The following is a 22,784-nucleotide window of genomic DNA, read 5'->3' on the forward strand; positions in this document are numbered from 1 at the left end:
ATGCAGCCAAGAGGCCCATGATCACTCTGGATGAACTGCAGAGATCTACAGCTGAGGTGGGAGACTCTGTCCATAGATATCCATAAAAAGTGTTGTTTAAAGTTTGCCACAAGCCACAACAAACGTGGAAGAAGGTGCTCTGGTCAGATGAAACCAAAATCAAACTGGGGCAACAATGCAAAACGTTATGTTTGGCATAAAAGCAACACAGCTCATCCCCCTGAACACACCATCCCCACTGTCACACATGGTGGTGGCAGCATCAGGGTTTGGTCTTTTCTTCAGCAGGGACAGGGAAGATGGTTAAAAATGATGGGAAGATTGATGGAGCCAAATACAGGACCATTCTGGAAGAAAACCTGATGGAGTCTGCAAAAGACCTGGGACTGGGACGGAGATTTGTCTTCCAACAAGACAATGATCCAAAACAAAAAGCAAAATCTACAATGGAATGGTTCACAAATAAACATATCCAGGTGTTAGAATGGCCAAGTCAAAGTCCAGACCTGAATCCAATGGAGAATCTGTGGAAAGAACTGAAAACTGCTGTTCACAAACGCTCTCCATCCAACCTCACTGAGCTCCAGCTGTTCACAAACGCTCTCCATCCAACCTCACTGAGCTCCAGCTGTTCACAAACGCTCTCCATCCAACCTCACTGACCTCCAGCTGTTCACAAACGCTCTCCATCCAACCTCACTGACCTCCAGCTGTTCACAAACGCTCTCCATCCAACCTCACTGACCTCCAGCTGTTCACAAACGCTCTCCATCCAACCTCACTGAGCTCCAGCTGTTCACAAACGCTCTCCATCCAACCTCACTGACCTCCAGCTGTTCACAAACGCTCTCCATCCAACCTCACTGACCTCCAGCTGTTCACAAACGCTCTCCATCCAACCTCACTGAGCTCCAGCTGTTCACAAACGCTCTCCATCCAACCTCACTGAGCTCCAGCTGTTCACAAACGCTCTCCATCCAACCTCACTGAGCTCCAGCTGTTCACAAACGCTCTCCATCCAACCTCACTGATCTCCAGCTGTTCACAAACGCCCTCCATCCAACCTCACTGAGCTCCAGCTGTTCACAAACGCCCTCCATCCAACCTCACTGAGCTCCAGCTGTTCACAAACGCCCTCCATCCAACCTCACTGAGCTCCAGCTGTTCACAAACGCCCTCCATCCAACCTCACTGAGCTCCAGCTGTTCACAAACGCCCTCCATCCAACCTCACTGAGCTCCAGCTGTTCACAAACGCTCTCCATCCAACCTCACTGAGCTCCAGCTGTTCACAAACGCTCTCCATCCAACCTCACTGAGCTCCAGCTGTTTATCAAGGAGAAATGGGCAAAAATTTCAGTCTCGATGTGCAAAACTGATAGAGACATACCCCAGGGGACTTACAGCTGTAATCGCAGAAAAAGGTGGTGCTACAAAGTATTAGCTTAAGGGGCTGAATAATTTTGCACGCCCAATTTTTTTATTTGTTACAGTTTGAAATATCCAATAAATTTTGTTCCCCTTCATGATTGTGTCCCACTTGTTGCTTCTTCTCAAAAAATTACAGTTTTTTATCTTTATGTTTGAAGCCTGAAACGTGGCAAAAGGTCGAAAAGTTCAAGGGGGCCGAATAATTTCACTATGCATGCTACTATATGCTGCTACATATGATCCTATAAGAGATGTTACACTCATTGTCCTATGAATTTTCTCATTCAACAATCTTTTTTATATGAATTGTCATTTCTGTCATGCACAGACAAGAGGAGTGAGGCTCCCGATCACAAGAGCTTACAATCTATGAGGAGGAGGAGGAGGAGACAAGAGGAGTGAGGCTCCCGATCACAAGAGCTTACAATCTATGAGGAGGAGGAGGAGGAGACAAGAGGAGTGAGGCTCCCGATCACAAGAGCTTACAATCTATGAGGAGGAGGAGACAAGAGGAGTGAGGCTCCCGATCACAAGAGCTTACAATCTATGAGGAGGAGGAGGAGACAAGAGGAGTGAGGCTCCCGATCACAAGAGCTTACAATCTATGAGGAGGAGGAGGAGGAGGAGGAGACAAGAGGAGTGAGGCTCCCGATCACAAGAGCTTACAATCTATGAGGAGGAGGAGGAGGAGGAGACAAGAGGAGTGAGGCTCCCGATCACAAGAGCTTACAATCTATGAGGAGGAGGAGGAGACAAGAGGAGTGAGGCTCCCGATCACAAGAGCTTACAATCTATGAGGAGGAGGAGGAGGAGGAGACAAGAGGAGTGAGGCTCCCGATCACAAGAGCTTACAATCTATGAGGAGGAGGAGGAGGAGGAGACAAGAGGAGTGAGGCTCCCGATCACAAGAGCTTACAATCTATGAGGAGGAGGAGGAGGAGGAGGAGACAAGAGGAGTGAGGCTCCCGATCACAAGAGCTTACAATCTATGAGGAGGAGGAGGAGACAAGAGGAGTGAGGCTCCCGATCACAAGAGCTTACAATCTATGAGGAGGAGGAGGAGGAGGAGGAGACAAGAGGAGTGAGGCTCCCGATCACAAGAGCTTACAATCTATGAGGAGGAGGAGGAGGAGGAGGAGACAAGAGGAGTGAGGCTCCCGATCACAAGAGCTTACAATCTATGAGGAGGAGGAGGAGACAAGAGGAGTGAGGCTCCCGATCACAAGAGCTTACAATCTATGAGGAGGAGGAGGAGGAGGAGACAAGAGGAGTGAGGCTCCCAATCACAAGAGCTTACAATCTATGAGGAGGAGGAGGAGGAGGAGACAAGAGGAGTGAGGCTCCCAATCACAAGAGCTTACAATCTATGAGGAGGAGGAGGAGACAAGAGGAGTGAGGCTCCCGATCACAAGAGCTTACAATCTATGAGGAGGAGGAGACAAGAGGAGTGAGGCTCCCGATCACAAGAGCTTACAATCTATGAGGAGGAGGAGACAAGAGGAGTGAGGCTCCCGATCACAAGAGCTTACAATCTATGAGGAGGAGGAGACAAGAGGAGTGAGGCTCCCGATCACAAGAGCTTACAATCTATGAGGAGGAGGAGACAAGAGGAGTGAGGCTCCCGATCACAAGAGCTTACAATCTATGAGGAGGAGGAGACAAGAGGAGTGAGGCTCCCGATCACAAGAGCTTACAATCTATGAGGAGGAGGAGACAAGAGGAGTGAGGCTCCCGATCACAAGAGCTTACAATCTATGAGGAGGAGGAGACAAGAGGAGTGAGGCTCCCGATCACAAGAGCTTACAATCTATGAGGAGGAGGAGACAAGAGGAGTGAGGCTCCCGATCACAAGAGCTTACAATCTATGAGGAGGAGGAGACAAGAGGAGTGAGGCTCCCGATCACAAGAGCTTACAATCTATGAGGAGGAGGAGACAAGAGGAGTGAGGATCCCGATCACAAGAGCTTACAATCTATGAGGAGGAGGAGACAAGAGGAGTGAGGATCCCGATCACAAGAGCTTACAATCTATGAGGAGGAGGAGACAAGAGGAGTGAGGATCCCGATCACAAGAGCTTACAATCTATGAGGAGGAGGAGACAAGAGGAGTGAGGATCCCGATCACAAGAGCTTACAATCTATGAGGAGGAGGAGACAAGAGGAGTGAGGATCCTGATCACAAGAGCTTACAATCTATGAGGAGGAGGAGACAAGAGGAGTGAGGATCCCGATCACAAGAGCTTACAATCTATGAGGAGGAGGAGACAAGAGGAGTGAGGATCCCGATCACAAGAGCTTACAATCTATGAGGAGGAGGAGACTAGAGGAGTGAGGATCCTGATCACAAGAGCTTACAATCTATGAGGAGGAGACAAGAGGAGTGAGGATCCTGATCACAAGAGCTTACAATCTATGAGGAGGAGGAGGAGACAAGAGGAGTGAGGATCCTGATCACAAGAGCTTACAATCTATGAGGAGGAGACAAGAGGAGTGAGGATCCTGATCACAAGAGCTTACAATCTATGAGGAGGAGACAAGAGGAGTGAGGATCCTGATCACAAGAGCTTACAATCTATGAGGAGGAGGAGACAAGAGGAGTGAGGATCCTGATCACAAGAGCTTACAATCTATGAGGAGGAGGAGGAGACAAGAGGAGTGAGGATCCTGATCACAAGAGCGTACAATCTATGAGGAGGAGGAGACAAGAGGAGTGAGGATCCTGATCACAAGAGCTTACAATCTATGAGGAGGAGGAGGAGACAAGAGGAGTGAGGATCCTGATCACAAGAGCTTACAATCTATGAGGAGGAGGAGGAGACAAGAGGAGTGAGGATCCTGATCACAAGAGCTTACAATCTATGAGGAGGAGGAGGAGACAAGAGGAGTGAGGATCCTGATCACAAGAGCTTACAATCTATGAGGAGACAAGAGGAGTGAGGATCCTGATCACAAGAGCTTACAATCTATGAGGAGGAGGAGGAGACAAGAGGAGTGAGGATCCTGATCACAAGAGCTTACAATCTATGAGGAGGAGGAGACAAGAGGAGTGAGAATCCTGATCACAAGAGCTTACAATCTATGAGGAGGAGGAGACAAGAGGAGTGAGGATCCTGATCACAAGAGCTTACAATCTATGAGGAGGAGGAGACAAGAGGAGTGAGGATCCTGATCCCAAGAGCTTACAATCTATGAGGAGGAGGAGACAAGAGGAGTGAGAATCCTGATCACAAGAGCTTACAATCTATGAGGAGGAGGAGACAAGAGGAGTGAGGATCCTGATCACAAGAGCTTACAATCTATGAGGAGGAGGAGACAAGAGGAGTGAGGACCCTGATCACAAGAGCTTACAATCTATGAGGAGGAGGAGACAAGAGGAGTGAGGATCCCGATCACAAGAGCTTACAATCTATGAGGAGGAGGAGGAGACAAGAGGAGTGAGGATCCCGATCACAAGAGCTTACAATCTATGAGGAGGAGGAGGAGACAAGAGGAGTGAGGATCCTGATCACAAGAGCTTACAATCTATGAGGAGGAGGAGACAAGAGGAGTGAGGATCCCGATCACAAGAGCTTACAATCTATGAGGAGGAGGAGGAGGAGGAGACAAGAGGAGTGAGGATCCCGATCACAAGAGCTTACAATCTATGAGGAGGAGGAGGAGACAAGAGGAGTGAGGATCCTGATCACAAGAGCTTACAATCTATGAGGAGGAGGAGACAAGAGGAGTGAGGATCCTGATCCCAAGAGCTTACAATCTATGAGGAGGAGGAGACAAGAGGAGTGAGGATCCTGATCACAAGAGCTTATAATCTATGAGGAGGAGGAGACAAGGGGAGTGAGGATCCTGATCACAAGAGCTTATAATCTATGAGGAGGAGGAGACAAGGGGAGTGAGGATCCTGATCCCAAGAGCTTACAATCTATGAGGAGGAGACAAGAGGAGTGAGGATCCTGATCCCAAGAGCTTACAATCTATGAGGAGGAGGAGACAAGAGGAGTGAGGATCCTGATCACAAGAGCTTACAATCTATGAGGAGGAAGAGACAAGAGGAGTGAGGATCCTGATCACAAGAGCTTACAATCTATGAGGAGGAGACAAGAGGAGTGAGGATCCTGATCACAAGAGCTTACAATCTATGAGGAGGAAGAGACAAGAGGAGTGAGGATCCTGATCACAAGAGCTTACAATCTATGAGGAGGAAGAGACAAGAGGAGTGAGGATCCTGATCACAAGAGCTTACAATCTATGAGGAGGAGACAAGAGGAGTGAGGATCCTGATCACAAGAGCTTACAATCTATGAGGAGGAGGAGACTAGAGGAGTGAGGATCCTGATCACAAGAGCTTACAATCTATGAGGAGGAGACAAGAGGAGTGAGGATCCTGATCACAAGAGCTTACAATCTATGAGGAGGAGGAGACAAGAGGAGCGAGGATCCTGATCACAAGAGCTTACAATCTATGAGGAGGAGACAAGAGGAGTGAGGATCCTGATCACAAGAGCTTACAATCTATGAGGAGGAGGAGGAGGAGACAAGAGGAGTGAGGACCCTGATCACAAGAGCTTACAATCTATGAGGAGGAGGAGACAAGAGGAGTGAGGATCCTGATCACAAGAGCTTACAATCTATGAGGAGGAGACAAGAGGAGTGAGGATCCTGATCACAAGAGCTTACAATCTATGAGGAGGAGGAGACAAGAGGAGTGAGGATCCTGATCACAAGAGCTTACAATCTATGAGGAGGAGACAAGAGGAGTGAGGATCCTGATCACAAGAGCTTACAATCTATGAGGAGGAGGAGGAGGAGACAAGAGGAGTGAGGACCCTGATCACAAGAGCTTACAATCTATGAGGAGGAGGAGACAAGAGGAGTGAGGATCCTGATCACAAGAGCTTACAATCTATGAGGAGGAGGAGACAAGAGGAGTGAGGATCCTGATCACAAGAGCTTACAATCTATGAGGAGGAGACAAGAGGAGTGAAGATCCTGATCACAAGAGCTTACAATCTATGAGGAGGAGGAGACAAGAGGAGTGAGGATCCTGATCACAAGAGCTTACAATCTGAAGGAATAGGAAGTAGAGTAAGATATTTATACTGTTGAGCTCCGCCCACCCCAGTCACATGACCATTCTCACAGGTCCTTCCGCAATCTCTTCTATCCTCAAGAGCTCCACCCCCACATGTACTGGTCACATGATTGTAACATCATTACAGGTCCTACACTTCTAGCATTTAGCAGATATCATGCAGGTCCTGGTCAGGAAGTCTCTGTCCTTGTGTTGTGTGCGATCCCAGTAGTAAGGAGATTACATGAGGAGGAGGTTTGTTACAGTGTGTTTCACAAAAAATGGAGGAGTCTGGTGATGACTGGAGAGGTGACACTGCTGGGACATTATACAGTAATGGAGGGGTCTGGTGATGACTGGAGAGGTGACACTGCTGGGAATGCTGGGACATTATACAGTAATGGAGGGGTCTGGTGATGACTGGAGAGGTGACACTGCTGGGAATGCTGGGACATTATACAGTAATGGAGGGGTCTGGTGATGACTGGAGAGGTGACACTGCTGGGAATGCTGGGACATTATACAGTAATGGAGGGGTCTGGTGATGACTGGAGAGGTGACACTGCTGGGACATTATACAGTAATGAAGGGGTCTGGTGCTGACTAGAGAGGTGACCCTGCTGGGACATTATACAGTAATGAAGGGGTCTGGTGCTGACTAGAGAGGTGACCCTGCTGGGACATTATACAGTAATGGAGGGGTCTGGTGATGACTGGAGAGGTGACACTGCTGGGACATTATACAGTAATGAAGGGGTCTGGTGCTGACTAGAGAGGTGACCCTGCTGGGACATTATACAGTAATGAAGGGGTCTGGTGCTGACTAGAGAGGTGACCCTGCTGGGACATTATACAGTAATGGAGGGGTCTGGTGATGACTGGAGAGGTGACACTGCTGGGACATTATACAGTAATGGAGGGGTCTGGTGATGACTGGAGAGGTGACACTGCTGGGACATTATACAGTAATGGAGGGGTCTGGTGATGACTGGAGAGGTGACACTGCTGGGACATTATACAGTAATGGGGGGGTCTGGTGATGACTGGAGAGGTGACACTGCTGGGACATTATACAGTAATGGAGGGGTCTGGTGATGACTGGAGAGGTGACACTGCTGGGAATGCTGGGACATTATACAGTAATGGAGGGGTCTGGTGATGACTGGAGAGGTGACACTGCTGGGGCATTATACAGTAATGGAGGGGTCTGGTGATGACTGGAGAGGTGACACTGCTGGGACATTATACAGTAATGGAGGGGTCTGGTGATGACTGGAGAGGTGACACTGCTGGGACATTATACAGTAATGGAGGGGTCTGGTGATGACTGGAGAGGTGACACTGCTGGGACATTATACAGTAATGGAGGGGTCTGGTGATGACTGGAGAGGTGACACTGCTGGGACATTATACAGTAATGGAGGGGTCTGGTGATGACTGGAGAGGTGACACTGCTGGGACATTATACAGTAATGGAGGGGTCTGGTGATGACTGGAGAGGTGACACTGCTGGGACATTATACAGTAATGGAGGGGTCTGGTGATGACTGGAGAGGTGACACTGCTGGGACATTATACAGTAATGGAGGGGTCTGGTGATGACTGGAGGGGTGACACTGCTGGGAATGCTGGGACATTATACAGTAATGGAGGGGTCTGATGATGACTGGAGAGGTGACACTGCTGGGACATTATACAGTAATGGAGGGGTCTGGTGATGACTGGAGAGGTGACACTGCTGGGACATTATACAGTAATGGAGGGGTCTGGTGATGACTGGAGAGGTGACACTGCTGGGACATTATACAGTAATGGAGGGGTCTGGTGATGACTGGAGAGGTGACACTGCTGGGACATTATACAGTAATGGAGGGGTCTGGTGATGACTGGAGAGGTGACACTGCTGGGACATTATACAGTAATGGAGGAGTCTGGTGATGACTGGAGAGGTGACACTGCTGGGAATGCTGGGACATTATACAGTAATGGAGGGGTCTGGTGATGACTGGAGAGGTGACACTGCTGGGACATTATACAGTAATGGAGAGGTCTGGTGATGACTGGAGAGGTGACACTGCTGGGACATTATACAGTAATGGAGGCGTCTGGTGATGACTGGAGAGGTGACACTGCTGGGACATTATACAGTAATGGAGGGGTCTGGTGATGACTGGAGAGGTGACACTGCTGGGACATTATACAGTAATGGAGGGGTCTGGTGATGACTGGAGAGGTGACACTGCTGGGACATTATACAGTAATGGAGGTGTCTGGTGATGACTGGATAAGTGACACTGCTGGGACATTATACAGTAATGGAGGGGTCTGGTGATGACTGGAGAGGTGACACTGCTGGGAATGCTGGGACATTATACAGTAATGGAGGGGTCTGGTGATGACTGGAGAGGTGACACTGCTGGGACATTATACAGTAATGGAGGGGTCTGGTGATGACTGGAGAGGTGACCCTGCTGGGACATTATACAGTAATGGAGGGGTCTGGTGATGACTGGAGAGGTGACACTGCTGGGACATTATACAGTAATGGAGGGGTCTGGTGATGACTGGAGAGGTGACACTGCTGGGACATTATACAGTAATGGAGGGGTCTGGTGATGACTGGAGAGGTGACACTGCTGGGACATTATACAGTAATGGAGGGGTCTGGTGATGACTGGAGAGGTGACACTGCTGGGAATGCTGGGACATTATACAGTAACACCACTGGAGGGGTCGGGGTGATGACTGTATCATTATGTGTCAGGTTCCTATAAGGTGTCAGGACGTGGCGGTCTATTACTCCATGGAGGAGTGGGAGTATGTAGAAGGACACAAGGATCAGTACAAGGATCAGGTCATGAGGGAGGATCAGCAGCCCCTCACATCACCAGGTAAGAAGAGACATATATATAGATATTACTGTCACCACCTAGTAACATAGAAATCTCCAGCAGGTGATGTTTTCATTCCCTGTGTGTTCCCTACAGATGGAGTCATGGATAGAAATCCACCCGAGAGGTGTCCCCGTCCTCTGTATTCCCAGGACTGTCCAGAGGGAAATGTCCCAGAGAAGCATCAGGTAGATGGCGCTAAAATTAATGAGTTTGACTATAAGTGACTGAACCCGCGATCAACTTACATCTGTTTTTTTTTCTGTTTAGGGTGAAGATCTGATCAATATTAAGGTTGAGGTCAAAGATGAATCAGAAGAGGAGACGGATCAGCAGTGTAAGGAGGGGGAGACTTTCTGTGGTTGTATAAGAATAATTTGTTTTGAGGGTCCCCTAGATCCTCCACCCATCATCTGATCATCACATGTAAATAATCTATTCCCTGTGTGTTCCCTACAGATGGAGTCATGGATAGAAATCCACCCGAGAGGTGTCCCCGTCCTCTGTATTCCCAGGACTGTCCAGAGGGAAATGTCCCAGAGAAGCATCAGGTAGATGAGGCTGATCCTATCCCACATCTCTAAGGGGGGTCCTGCAGTCATAGATGTGGGGGTGGATTTTGGGGGTCTCTGTTGCTCCTCCTGTCTGCTGTATTGTAGTGAATTGTTCTATATGTCACATCAGGGGGGAGATCTGACTAATAATAAAGTGGAGGATGAAGAGAGGATGAGGGGCCATCACCCGTGTATGAGGGAAGTGAAGGAGGAAATTCCAGGAGGTGTTACCCCAGGTATGTAATAATTCCAGGAGGTGTTACCCCAGGTATGTAATAATTCCAGGAGGTGTTACCACGGGTGTGTAATAATTCCAGGAGGTGTTACCCCAGGTATGTAATAATTCCAGGAGGTGTTATTCCAGGTGTGTAAAAATTCCAGGAGGTGTTACCCCAGGTGTGTAAAAATTCCAGGAGGTGTTACCCCAGGTAGGTAATAATTCCAGGAGGTGTTACCCCCAGGTGTGTAATAATTCCAGGAGGTGTTACCCCCAGGTGTGTAATAATTCCAGGAGGTGTTACCCCAGGTATCTAATAATTCCAGGAGGTGTTACCCCAGGTATGTAATAATTCCAGGAGGTGTTACCCCAAGTGTGTAATAATTCCAGGAGGTGTTACCTCAGGTGTGTAATAATTCCAGGAGGTGTTACCCCAGGTGTGTAATAATTCCAGGAGGTGTTACCCCAGGTATCTAATAATTCCAGGAGGTGTTACCCCAGGTATGTAATAATTCCAGGAGGTGTTACCCCAAGTGTGTAATAATTCCAGGAGGTGTTACCCCAGATATGTAATAATTCCAGGAGGTGTTACTCCAGGTGTGTAAAAATTCCAGGAGGTGTTACTCCAGGTGTGTAAAAATTCCATGGTTTGCATGGCCGACTGAGCGGACGTGTGAGCGCTGAGCTCCTGCCATCCTGAGCTCCATCCTTACAATATCTCTGCCATCCTGCTGTTTTAAGGCTCCAGTCCCTCTTGGCGGGACCCCCACCACCCCGGGGTCTCCTCTGGTGCCCCCATTGTGACCGTCGGTGGAGTTTGAGGTGCGCCTCGAGGCCTGTGGTGTGCTAGGCCGCAGAGCCTGGGACTCTCCGTGACCTCCGCTTCCCCCCTCTGCGGTGCTCCTGAAGGAGACTGGGGATGTCCTTACCTGCTCCGACGCCTTGCTAGGGTGGCTCCTGGTGTCCGGTCCCGGCGGGGAAAGCTGGTGAGGTCGGCGATCTGGCCTGCCGCGCTGCCCGGCCTTCATCCTGTGGGACCCGTCTTGGCTTCCGGTCTGGTCTGTGGCTGGCGGGGAAGGACGGCCTGTATGAGGAAGCGGAGGCGGCTGGCCCTGTCTCTTCTGCAGTCTCCGGTGGAGAGAGCGGCGCGGAGTTGAGAGGAGGAGTAGCTGCACCGCTGTCGGAGCTGCGGGGGCTCTTGCCGGAGTCCCTGCAAATATCGTGAGTACAGCTCTGTACTGGGGGGGAGCGGGATTGACGGCCGCCCCGGGAGTACAAGTGGAGAGACTCCCAGGACTCTTGTGCTGTTGAACCTGCAGAGGCCCACTGATCTATTGGAGGGACTGCTGGAGCCACCTCACTGGACTGTCACTGTGATTTGGGGGAACCCCCCCCCTTGCCCCCTCTGCCATATTTGTGTTGCTGGACTGTTCTCCCTGTTTCCTGTGTACTCCCCCACCACCCCCGTGGTGGCATTGCCTGTTTATTGAGCTGCTGCTGAGTTGGTGGACTATCCGATTAGAGAGACCTCAGTGACGCCTGTTCTACCATATTGTGTGCTTTTACTATTACATTGCCAGGACTTTGTTATGGGTCGGAGAAATAAGGAGGGAGCAGGCCCCTCACAGCAGGGGGCCGGTGGGTCCTCTTCGTCTGGGACTAAGATGACGTTACAGCAGGAAGTGGCGGCTAAGCTGGAGAAATTTGCACTGAGGCGACAACCCCCTGATTCACCTGCTCACAAAGAGGCCCCTCTTCCTATGGTGGATATAGGGACCCCCATGGACCCTCTGGAGGACTATGACACTTTTCTGCAGGCTTCTGTGGCGGAATCACATGTATCGCTGCCTGGTACCCCTCCTGATTTGTTTGGGCTGGTGGCTGCTGCCCCTGCTGCGCCTGCAGTTGAACCTACTATGGCTACAGTATTTGCGGAAATACAGAGGTGCAACTCTACCCTCTCCCAACTGACTGCTCAGGTGGGCACTGTGCAGTCTGTTATCTCTTTAATGCGCCATGATTTGCAAAAGGTGGCGGAGCGCACCTCTGCAGTGGAGGGTCGAGTTAGTGATGTGGAGGACACCGTGGTTCCTTTGGTCCAGGACTCTACTAGACATAGTCAGGACATAGCCATGCTCAAAGCTAAAGCAGATGATCTGGAAAATCGTCTGCGTCGAAACAATGTGAGGATAATAGGACTGCCTGAAAAGTGTGAGGGTTGTTCTCCTACGGAGTACATGGAAAATTGGCTCAAGGAGATGTTTGGAGCTGCCAATCTGACCCCTCTCTTTGCTGTGGAGAGGGCCCATCGAGTTCCCATGCGACCGCTTCCTCCTGGTGGTCCGCCGAGATCTATGCTGGTGAAACTCCTTCATTACCGTGACAGGGACCTGGTGCTTAAACTGGCTAGGGAGCAACAGCCGGTCACCGTGGACAACCATGTTATATCCTTCTTTCCGGATTTCTCGGCGGAGGTGCAGAAGAAACGCGCCTCCTTTATGGATGTTAAAAAGAGACTGCGCTCCCTGGATATTCAATATCTGCCAGGCTGAGGGTGGTTGCTTTAGGAACCACCCACTTCTTCGACGGAGTGGATGCCGCGGTCCGGTGGCTAGACACGCATGAAGTTCAGCTGCACCAGAGAGCCCGGAGGGGCTCACCAGAACCCGCCCCGGATTGATCATATCTTGAACTGGCTAACGTGGCACTTATGTGAACTGCTGATGTTGTTGGTTTTTCTTCCTTGAACTGACACTCTCTGCGGGGGGGTGGATGCTGAAGTTGGGGCGGTGGGGATTTGTTTAGTGGCTCTATACTTCATACTGTCTGGTAATGCTTGTGTTCATCTTGTGGGGGTGGGGGGGGGGGGGGGTCTGTTGGGTTGGGATGTATTGCCATAAGTTCAAATGAGATATGTTAACGTATGACTATTTGCAGGAGTGCTCTGGCTGCATGTTAATGCTTGGCTGGCTGGCTGACTGGATGCAATATGCCCTCGACCTGGTTCACGTATCCTGGTATGCTTTCTGGTTCTGTTTGAAGTGTGGTAGTGGCCGTTGTGGGTATGTTTGCGCTCCTAGATGCCGTGAGCCACGGCGCATAGAGAGGATGTGTTGGTGTGTTGGTTCTGGGTGTTGGTTTGCTGTTATTTGTTTGTTTGTCTGGTTTTCCGTCTCTCCCTCCGCTGCTGGCTGCTCTACGAGACTGCTCCCTTTGAGAGTGCGCATTTACTCCTTGAGTAAGTTTCTTGTTCTTGGGGTCGTTCCTGGTTGCATGATGGCGGTCTTTAATTTTATAGGATGGAATGTTAGGGGGTTGGGAGATGTTTCTCAAAGATATGCTGTTTTTAATGCAGTGAGACACTTTCAGCCAGCTGTCTTATGTCTCACTGAGACTCATTTGACGGGGGACACCACTGAGGTTCTTAATAGGGCCTGGGTGGGTCACTCGTTCCATTCTACATTCTCTTCTCATGCTAGAGGGGTCAGTTTATTGATCCATAAATCTATCCCGTTTAATGTCCTCTCCTCTAGCATTGACCCGGAGGGCAGTTATGTTTGTCTGCTGGCGGAGGTGTCTCGCCGTATCGTGATCATTGTGGGTGTGTACATCCCTCCCCCTTATAGCAGTAGAGTCATGCATCAGGTTTTCTCTGTAATTTTGGGTTTCCCTGTGGCCCCTATCCTTATTTGTGGTGACTTCAATCAGGTCCTAGATGCTTCGGTGGATAGGTTCTGGGGACTGCAGAACACCCCCCCCCCTCTAGGCCGACTGGACTTGCTACATTACTGTCTGAGGTTGACCTATTTGACTTGTGGCGCTGTCGCAATCCTTCTGAACTGCAGTACTCTTGTCACTCTACTACGCACGGAACCCTTTCTAGAATTGACTTGGCGATAGGTGACGGGGACAGGTTGGTTAGACATATAGAATATTTGGCTAGAGGGCTCTCGGATCATTCCCCCATCAGGCTTACACTTGACTTTACTGACGGTGCTGGAGGGGGGCGCCCCTTGTGGAGACTGAACCCGTTCTGGCTACAGGTGTTGACTACTGTGGAGATTATTTCTGCTGAAATCCGGGACTTTCTTGCCCTGAATGTGGGTTCGGCTTCGGTCTCTACAGTGTGGGACTCCCTAAAGGCTTATCTACGTGGACTGTTCATACGGGACATTAGTATTCACAAATCTCTCACTAGGGAAAAGGGCGAGAAGTTGAGAAAGGCGGTGGTTGGTGCTGAGAATGTGTATGTTTCGGCCCCCTCCCCGGGGACTGAGACTGCCTGGTTGAGGGCCCAGAGTGACTATAAAACGTACCTGGAGGAGGCGGCTGAACATAAGCGGTTTTTTGTTAACCCCTTAACGACGCAGGACGTATATTTACGTCCTGCCCCGGCTCCTGCGATATGAAGCGGGATCGCGCCACGATCCCGCATCATATTGTGTCGGTCCCGGCGCTCATCAACGGCCGGGACCTGCGGCTAATACCACACATCGCCGATCGCGGCGATGTGCGGTATTAACCCTTTAGAAGCGGCGGGCAAAGCTATCCGCCGCTTCTAAAGTGAAAGTGACCCGGCTGCTCAGTCGGGCTGTTCGGGACCGCCGCGGTAAAATCGCGGCGTCCCGAACAGCTGAACGGACACCGGGAGGGCCCTTACCTGCCTCCTCGGTGTCCGATCGACGAATGACTGCTCCGTGCCTGAGATCCAGGCAGGAGCAGTCAAGCGCCGATAACACTGATCACAGGCGTGTTAATACACGCCAGTGATCAGCATGAGAGATCAGTGTGTGCAGTGTTATAGGTCCCTATGGGATAACAATGATCAGTGTGTGCAGTGTTATAGGTCCCTATGGGACCTATAACACTGCAAAAAAAAAGTGTTAATAAAGGTTATTTAACCCCTTCCCTAATAAAAGTTTGAATCACCCCCCTTTTCCCATAAGAAAAATAACAGTGTAAAAAAAATAAATAAATAAACATATGTGGTATCGCCGCGTGCGTAAATGTCCGAACTATAAAAATATATCATTAATTAAACCGCACGGTCAATGGCGTATGCGCAAAGAAATTCCAAAGTCCAAAAAAGCGTATTTTGGTCACTTTTTATACCATTAAAAAATGAATAAAAAGTGATCAAAAAGTCCGATCAAAACAAAAATCATACCGATAAAAACTTCAGATCACGGCGCAAAAAATGAGTCCTCATACCGCCCTGTACGTGGAAAAATAAAAAAGTTATAGGGGTCACCAGACTCCCCTAACGGTGCAATGGGTGACGCTAAAGTGCGTGTTGAGGGGGGTGCTGATTAAACACGAAAAAGCGGGGAGACTGAGGTGCCTCTATGGGACTCTGTCTAGACTTGAGACCCTACATAAACAAACATTACAGGAATCCACTCTCAGAGAGTTGACCACAACGCGACATGAAATTTGTAGGATCCTTAACGATTCCTACAAACGTTACCGACAACAATGCTCGAAATCCTTTTACGAGTGGGGCAATAAACCAGGGAGATTACTTGCGAGGGCCCTTAGAGAAAAACGAGCTGCACTATATATCCCCTCCATCAATACTGAGGGCGGGGGACGAAGCTTCCTCACGTAGGATATACTAAAGGCCTTTGAACAATATTACTCTAAACTTTATAATATACCTCCAACCCAAGTCCATCCCCCACCCCCATGCTCAGACATGACACTGCAGGAATATATTACCAGGACTGCTCTCCCCAGACTGTCAGATGACACCATCACCGCTCTTGAGGCACCTTTCACGGAGGAAGAAATAGCGGCAGTTATAGGGAGCATGCCCGCTGGGAAGAGCCCTGGGCCGGACGGGTACACCAACAAATTTTACAAGACTCTTAAAGCAGACTTGGTCCCGTTTTTATGCAGATCCTTTAACAGCGTGACACCAGATAGTGGCTTCCCGACTGAATCCCTTAACGCACATATTACAGTAATCCCCAAGGAAGGGCGTGATCCAAATGTGTGTGCTAGTTACAGGCCGATCTCGCTCCTGAATACAGATACCAAAATGTTTGCTAAATTGATCGCAGATAGATTGGCAGCAGTCCTTGGGCCTCTGGTTCACCCAGATCAATCAGGTTTCATACGCTCCCGTGAGGCACAAGATAATACGGTGAGAGCATTCTCTATTGTCCATAGAGCGTTGTCTCAACGTCAACCGCTGATGCTTCTCTCTCTTGATGCCGAGAAGGCATTTGATCGGGTGAGCTGGAGGTTCATGGAAGCCTCCTTGGGACAGATAGGTTTGGGCCCACTGAGGCAGGGACGCGTTGGAGCCCTATACAAAGACCCCCATGCTCAGATAAGGATTAATGGATCTCTTTCCACTCCAATACCCATCAGGAACGGCACGAGACAGGGGTGCCCCCTCTCCCCCTTGCTATACGTCTTATGCATGGAGCACCTTCTCAATGCTCTGAGACAAGACCCAGAAATTACCGGATTTCCGGTGGGGGGAGGTGATCACCTCTGCTCAGCCTTCGCGGACGACCTGTTGCTCTATATTACCTCACCTGCCACCTCCCTCCCAGCGCTCACGCGCGCCTTAGACCTGTACTCCTATTTCAGCAACCACCTAGTGAATATGACAAAAAGTGTGGCAATGAACATTACCCTATCGCCATATGAGATGTCAGCAGCACGCACCACAAATCATTTTCGTTGGGTTTCTCAATCCATTAAATACCTAGGAGTACAGGTCCCCGCTAACCCGAATGACACTTATACATTAAACTTCCGACCACTACTAGCGACTCTGGAGAGAGACCTGGAAAAATGGACGAAGGGTACCTTCTCCTGGTTAGGGAGGGCAAATGTGCTAAAAATTAATGTTTTGCCGAGATTGTTGTACCTTTTCCAGGCCATCCCTATTGCACTGCCCTTTTCCTTTTTCAAAAGACTTACCCGAGTAATACGGTCCTTCGTTTGGGCGGGACGACCGTCGAGGATTGCTAAACAAATTCTCATATGGAGGAAACAGGCGGGTGGCTTGGCTGTACCGGATTGTGAGGCCTACTATGTAGCAGCCTCGTTGACCAGGTACCTGGACTTCCTCCACGGTCGTTCCTCGAAACGATGGGTGGAGGTTGAAACCACAGGGACACATTTTCACATGGTATCTGTTCCCTGGCTGCCCCCACGCACTTCCCTACCTCAGGACAACCCAATAGTCACCCGGGAATTGACAGAGATGTTCAGACGCTACCTGCGACGCACTACACTGTTCACTCCAGATGGCCCATTGACACCAGTGCTAGGTAATCCTAGATTTCCCCCGGGACTGAGAAGTGCTTCCTTCTTCGGAGTCTCGGAACCGCCATCCCTGCCGCTGAAGGGTTTCTTAGAGGGTTCCCTGATCCGCCCCTACGAGGATATAGTACCGTTAAGTTCCCGCAACCCTGCAACTCTCCTACAGTACCTACAGCTCAAACATTTTGTGGACACGGAGGGTAGTCAGTTACGCCTAAATAGACCTCTACTCCCTTTTGAAAAACTGTGTGCTTCCTCTGCCCAGATACCTAGTGCGGTTTCGACCAATTATAACCTGATCTTGGAGGAAAAGGCCCAGAACTTGCCAAATTATACCAGGGTCTGGGAGGAGGAACTACATACTACTTTTGCCCCATCAGATTGGGTGACGGCATTCACTAGTTGCCACAAGATGTCAATCTCATGCAAGTCGCAGGAAACGAACTTTAAAATCCTCTCTAGATGGTATAGGGTGCCAGTAGTTATACACAAGATGTACCCCAACGCCTCTGACCTATGCTGGAGATGTGGAACCGATAAAGGTACTATGATACATATTTGGTGGTCCTGCACACGAATGGCCAGTTTCTGGGAGATGGTGGTTTCTAGGATTAAAACCGTCACAGGGATTGAGTACCCGAATGACCCCAAGGTCCTGTTACTATCCATTCTTCCCTCGACCAGACGGACCCCCTCTAAGATCTTAGCGCATTTTCTTTTACTTGCCGCTCGCACTGTGATCCCGAGGAGATGGAAAGACTCACAATCCCCGACGGTGACTGACTGGTACACGGAGATTCTTTTTCTCTGTAGAATGGAGGAATTGATGGCCGATTCCAAGGGAAACAATGACAGGTTCGGGGTCATCTGGGGACCTTGGTCAGCATTTCTGGACACACCACTGTACAGGGAGGGTTGACACCAGTTTCCACGCCACATCTTTCCCATTCTCAATTGCACCTGCCACATGTTAGAATTGAGTTATGCCATAAGTTTCCTTGCATTTCCTGCGGTGACTAGAGGCGGCGGACCCGGTGGGAGCCACAACCAGAGAATTCCAGGTTAGTGCTCGCTATTTTTTCTACCTGTTAACTTTTTCCCAATTTCTGGTGTATTACTGCCACATCTGTTGCGGGTAGTCGAGTCAGCGGTTTTAGAGGGCTCCTTGCCACGCTCCATGATGGAAGCGATAGTAGTTCTTATCCCAAAACCAGGAAAGGATCCCCTATGTGCAGGCTCCTATAGACCGATTTCCCTTTTATGTGCAGATGTGAAGCTGCTGGCTCGGGTGCTTGCTAATAGATTGGCGGGGGTCATACTCTCTCTGATCCATGGGGACCAGACCGGATTTATGCCTGGCAAGTCTACGGTGGACAATATTAGGAGGGTGTATCTGTATTTACAGATGTTTCAGGAGGGTACGGGGGCACGCTCAGTATTTTCATTGGACGCTGCCAAAGCATTTGATAGTGTCGAATGGAATTATTTGTGGGGGGTAATGAGGGCCATGGGATTTGGGGATAGGTTCCTCTCCTATGTTAAACTTCTCTACCAAAGTCCGGTAGCCCGTCTCAGGGTAAATGGTAAGATTTCACCCTCATTTGCTCTACAGAGAGGTACCCGACAGGGGTGCCCCTTGTCGCCCCTACTTTTTGCTATAGCCATCGAACCCCTGGCTTGTCTTTTACGGAGGTCACCGGATGTCTCAGGGTTTAGGTATGGGACTATAGAGGAACGAGTGGCCCTATATGCAGATGATATGTTATTGTTTATGGGAGACACAGCACGCTCACTGGCCCCAGTTATGTCTCTTAGTGCGGAATTTGGATCCTTCTCGGGGCTCCTCATTAATTGGGATAAGTCGGTCTTGATGCCTCTTGATCCTTTGCCAGATATCCCTCAAATTGCTATTTCCAAAATACAAGTGGTCTCTAGTTTTAAGTACCTAGGGGTTAACATTACTCCCTACATACATGACTTTGTTCCTTGCAATCTCCTCCCCCTTCTAGACAGGAGTTCTCAAAAAGTGTTGGTGTGGTGTAAGCTCCCAATCTCGGTAGTAGGTCGTACTAATCTAGCTAAAATGGTCCTCATGCCTCAGCTATTGTATATCCTGCAGAATTCTCCGGTTTGGATTGCGATGGCTCACTTTCAGAGGATTCAACGACTTTTCAGACAGTTGGTTTGGGGGGGCGAAACTGCCAGGATTAGGCTAGAAACGTTACAGAGGGGTAAATTAGCGGGAGGACTTGCTCTACCGAATCCGTGGTTATACTATATTGCATCACAACTGCATCAGGTGAGAGGGTGGGCTGCACTATCTACATTGGGTCCTACAGGTCGGTTGTTTATGCTTAAGCACGGGGGCAGAATACCTCTACATGTCTTGGAGATTGGTTCTCTTACCAGACCTCCGGACTCCTCCCCACGACTCGCTTGTTATGTAAGCTTTGGGGTCACACGAAAAAATTGCTGGGCATGCGTCGTTATGCACGCTGCTCCTATTGGATGACGGGACGGCGTGCGTGGCGACGTGATGACGACGATGGAGAGCGCCGACGATGCAGAGGATCCCAAAGAGGACACGCCGGAGCCCCTAGGACAGGTAAGTGATCATCAGCGGACCACACGGGGCACCGTAAACGGCTATCCGGTGGCAGCTGAAGCAGTCTGCGCTGCCGTATAGCCGTTCATGCGATGGCCCCGACATACAAAAGCATCGTATGTTGATGCTGCCTCTGATAGGCCATCACATGTTGAAATGATCGTATGTCGGGGCCATCGTAGGTCGGGGGGGTCACTGTATATATATATATATATATATATATATATATATATATGTGTGTGTGTATATATATATATATATATATATATAGATATATATATATATATATTTTTTTTGCAAGGGAAAGCAGCACAAACCACTATATAGAAGTAAGCGGGTGCTGGCGGTCTCAGGGTCACCGGTCCTGGGTCCAGTAATCAGATAAAGGCGACTGCAGCACTCTGGAATAAAACAAATTTCTTTTGGTACTCTGTAGTGCTGCAGTCGCCTTTATCCTATATCTTATCCTATTATTTATAGAACATTTTATAAGGCTGGAATTAAAGGGGTTCTCCGGTGCTTACACATCTTATCCCCTATCCAAAGGATAAGGGATAAGATGCCTGATCGGGTGAGTCCCGCCGCTGGGGACTCCTGTGATCTTGCATGCGGCACCCCGTGTGTAATCAGTCCCCAGAGCGTGCTCGCTCCGGGTCTGATTATGGTCGACCACAGGGCCGGCGGCGTGTGACGTCACGCCTCCGCCCCCGTGTGACGTCACGCTCCGCCCCTCAATGCAAGCCGACGGGAGGGGGTGTGATAGCTATCACGCCCCCTCCTGTAGGCTTGCATTGAGGGGCGGAGCGTGATGTCACACGCCGTCGGCCCTGCGGTCGACAGTAATCAGACCGGGAGCGAACACGCTCCGGGGACTGATTACACACGGGGTGCCGCGTGCAAGATCACAGGGGTCCCCAGCGGCGGGACTCACCCGATCAGGCATCTTATCCCCTATTCTTTGGATAGGGGATAAGATGTGTAAGCACCGGAGTACACCTTTAAAGAAGTTTTTTTTTGTAGCATTTTGATGCTACATGCATTATTTTTTTGTATTTATTTATTGTTAATAATATTATTATATTATATATATTCATATATTAATTTACTTTTGTTTTGTTTTTCAGCCAAAGCAAAAGGGGATTTAAAAGATATGGGAAATATAAAAGAAGAAAATCCCAGTAAGAACTTTAGGTCATCTCCGAATTATAAAGGAGAAGCTGAAGATATGATGGAGCGCTCCTCAGGAGAAGACCTCCTCACCCCTAATGTCCATCCAGATCTAACCTATAATAATCCTCCTGATTATGAGGGACTTTCTACCGACCAATCACATATTGTTACCCCAAGGTCAGATCAGGAAGGGGGGACAAGGTTTCATTGTGGCGAATGTGGAAAAGAGTTTACAAATAGAACAAGTCTTCTTAGACACGGCAGAAGTCACACAAGGGAGAAGCCACATACGTGTTTAGAATGCGGAAAATGCTTTCCATATAAATCTCATCTTGTTGTACACGAGAGAAGTCACACAGGAGGGAATCCACATCCGTGTTCAGAATGTGGGAAATGTTTCCCATATAAATCACTGCTTGTTACCCATCTGAGAAGTCACACAGGGGAGAAGCCATATTCATGTTTAGAATGTGGGAAATGCTTTCCATGCAAATCGCAGTTTGTCGTGCATGAGCGAATTCACACAGGAGAAAAGCCATATTCATGTTCAGAGTGTGAAAAACGCTTTGCATATAAATCACAACTTGTTATGCATCAGAGAACACACACAGGAGAGAAGCCGTACACATGTTCAGTATGCAGAAAATGCTTTATAAGTAAATCAGCTCTGATAACACACGAGAGAAGCCACACAGGAGTGAAACCGTTTTCATGTTCAGAATGTGGGAAATGTTTCCCACGTAAATCAAATCTTATTAATCACATGAGAATTCACACAGGGGAGAAGCCTTTTTCGTGTTCAGAATGCAAGAAATGTTTTACAGATAAAACGAGTCTTGTACTCCATGAGAGAATTCACACAGGAGAGACCTATTCATGTTCACAATGTGGGAAAGGTTTTACATATAAATCAAGTCTTGTCGTACATGAGAGAATTCACACAGGAGAGAGGCCGTATTCATGTTCAGAGTGTGGGAAATGTTTTATCGATAAAAGCAAACTAAGGAAACATCAGAGAAGTCACACAAGAGATAAGGCAGAGTGACACAGAGGACACCCTGTTCCAAGATATTTATATTATTTTCATATATAGCCATATTAATATTTGATCTCCATAGATACCATATATAATGATAAGGGTGACAGAGTTGAATAGGAAACAATAATAAAATAAATTTGTAATTTCTTATTGTAGTTCATATTTTTGTTGTTGACCCTTAAAAGGGTACTCCACCCCTAGACATCTTATCCCCCTAACATTTATGTTCTGAGCGCCGGCTTCGGGCGACTATGGCCGTAATGTCATGCCGCACCCCCTTTATTCATGTATATAGGAGGGGGCGTGACGGCACTAGGAAAAACCAGTTTCCCTAAAAACGGGTTTTCACTGTAAAATATATTTCAAATTTATCCTTATAGGGGTACTCCGGTGAAAACCTTTTTTCTTTTAAATCAACTGGCTCCGTAAAGTTAAACAGATTTTTATATTACTTCTATTAAAAAATCTTAATCCTTCCTGTACTTATTAGCTGTTGAATACTACAGAGGAAATTATTTTCTTTTTGGAAT

The 22,784-nt window shown here is 48.8% G+C and overlaps 2 protein-coding genes across 2 annotated transcripts in view; one reads left to right on the forward strand and one right to left on the reverse strand.

Moving 5' to 3' along the window:
• The window catches only part of LOC130300905 (uncharacterized), a 448,736-nt gene that overhangs the window by 179,876 nt on the left and 246,076 nt on the right, over window positions 1-22,784 (reverse strand). The window lies entirely within an intron of this gene.
• On the forward strand, window positions 6,455-22,395 carry LOC130297858 (oocyte zinc finger protein XlCOF22-like). The gene is made up of 7 exons (XM_056550732.1): window positions 6,455-6,752; window positions 9,262-9,388; window positions 9,485-9,576; window positions 9,659-9,725; window positions 9,848-9,939; window positions 10,073-10,178; window positions 21,170-22,395. Exons 1-7 carry the CDS (start codon window positions 6,612-6,614, stop codon window positions 22,258-22,260), a joined length of 1,716 nt encoding a protein of 571 aa, XP_056406707.1. The 5' UTR covers window positions 6,455-6,611; the 3' UTR covers window positions 22,261-22,395.

Source organism: Hyla sarda, chromosome 1 (genome assembly GCF_029499605.1).
Source record: "Hyla sarda isolate aHylSar1 chromosome 1, aHylSar1.hap1, whole genome shotgun sequence".
Classification (NCBI taxonomy): Eukaryota; Metazoa; Chordata; class Amphibia; order Anura; family Hylidae; genus Hyla; species Hyla sarda.

Bases quoted from the DNA above. Each gene is read 5' to 3' on its own strand.
- LOC130297858 (XM_056550732.1), top strand. From the start codon at position 6,612: ATGTACTGGTCACATGATTGTAACATCATTACAGGTCCTACACTTCTA. The intron at 9,726-9,847 runs GTAAGGAGGGGG...TGTTCCCTACAG, and splicing joins AGAGGAGACGGATCAGCAGT to ATGGAGTCATGGATAGAAAT. The intron at 9,940-10,072 runs GTAGATGAGGCT...ATGTCACATCAG, and splicing joins ATGTCCCAGAGAAGCATCAG to GGGGGAGATCTGACTAATAA.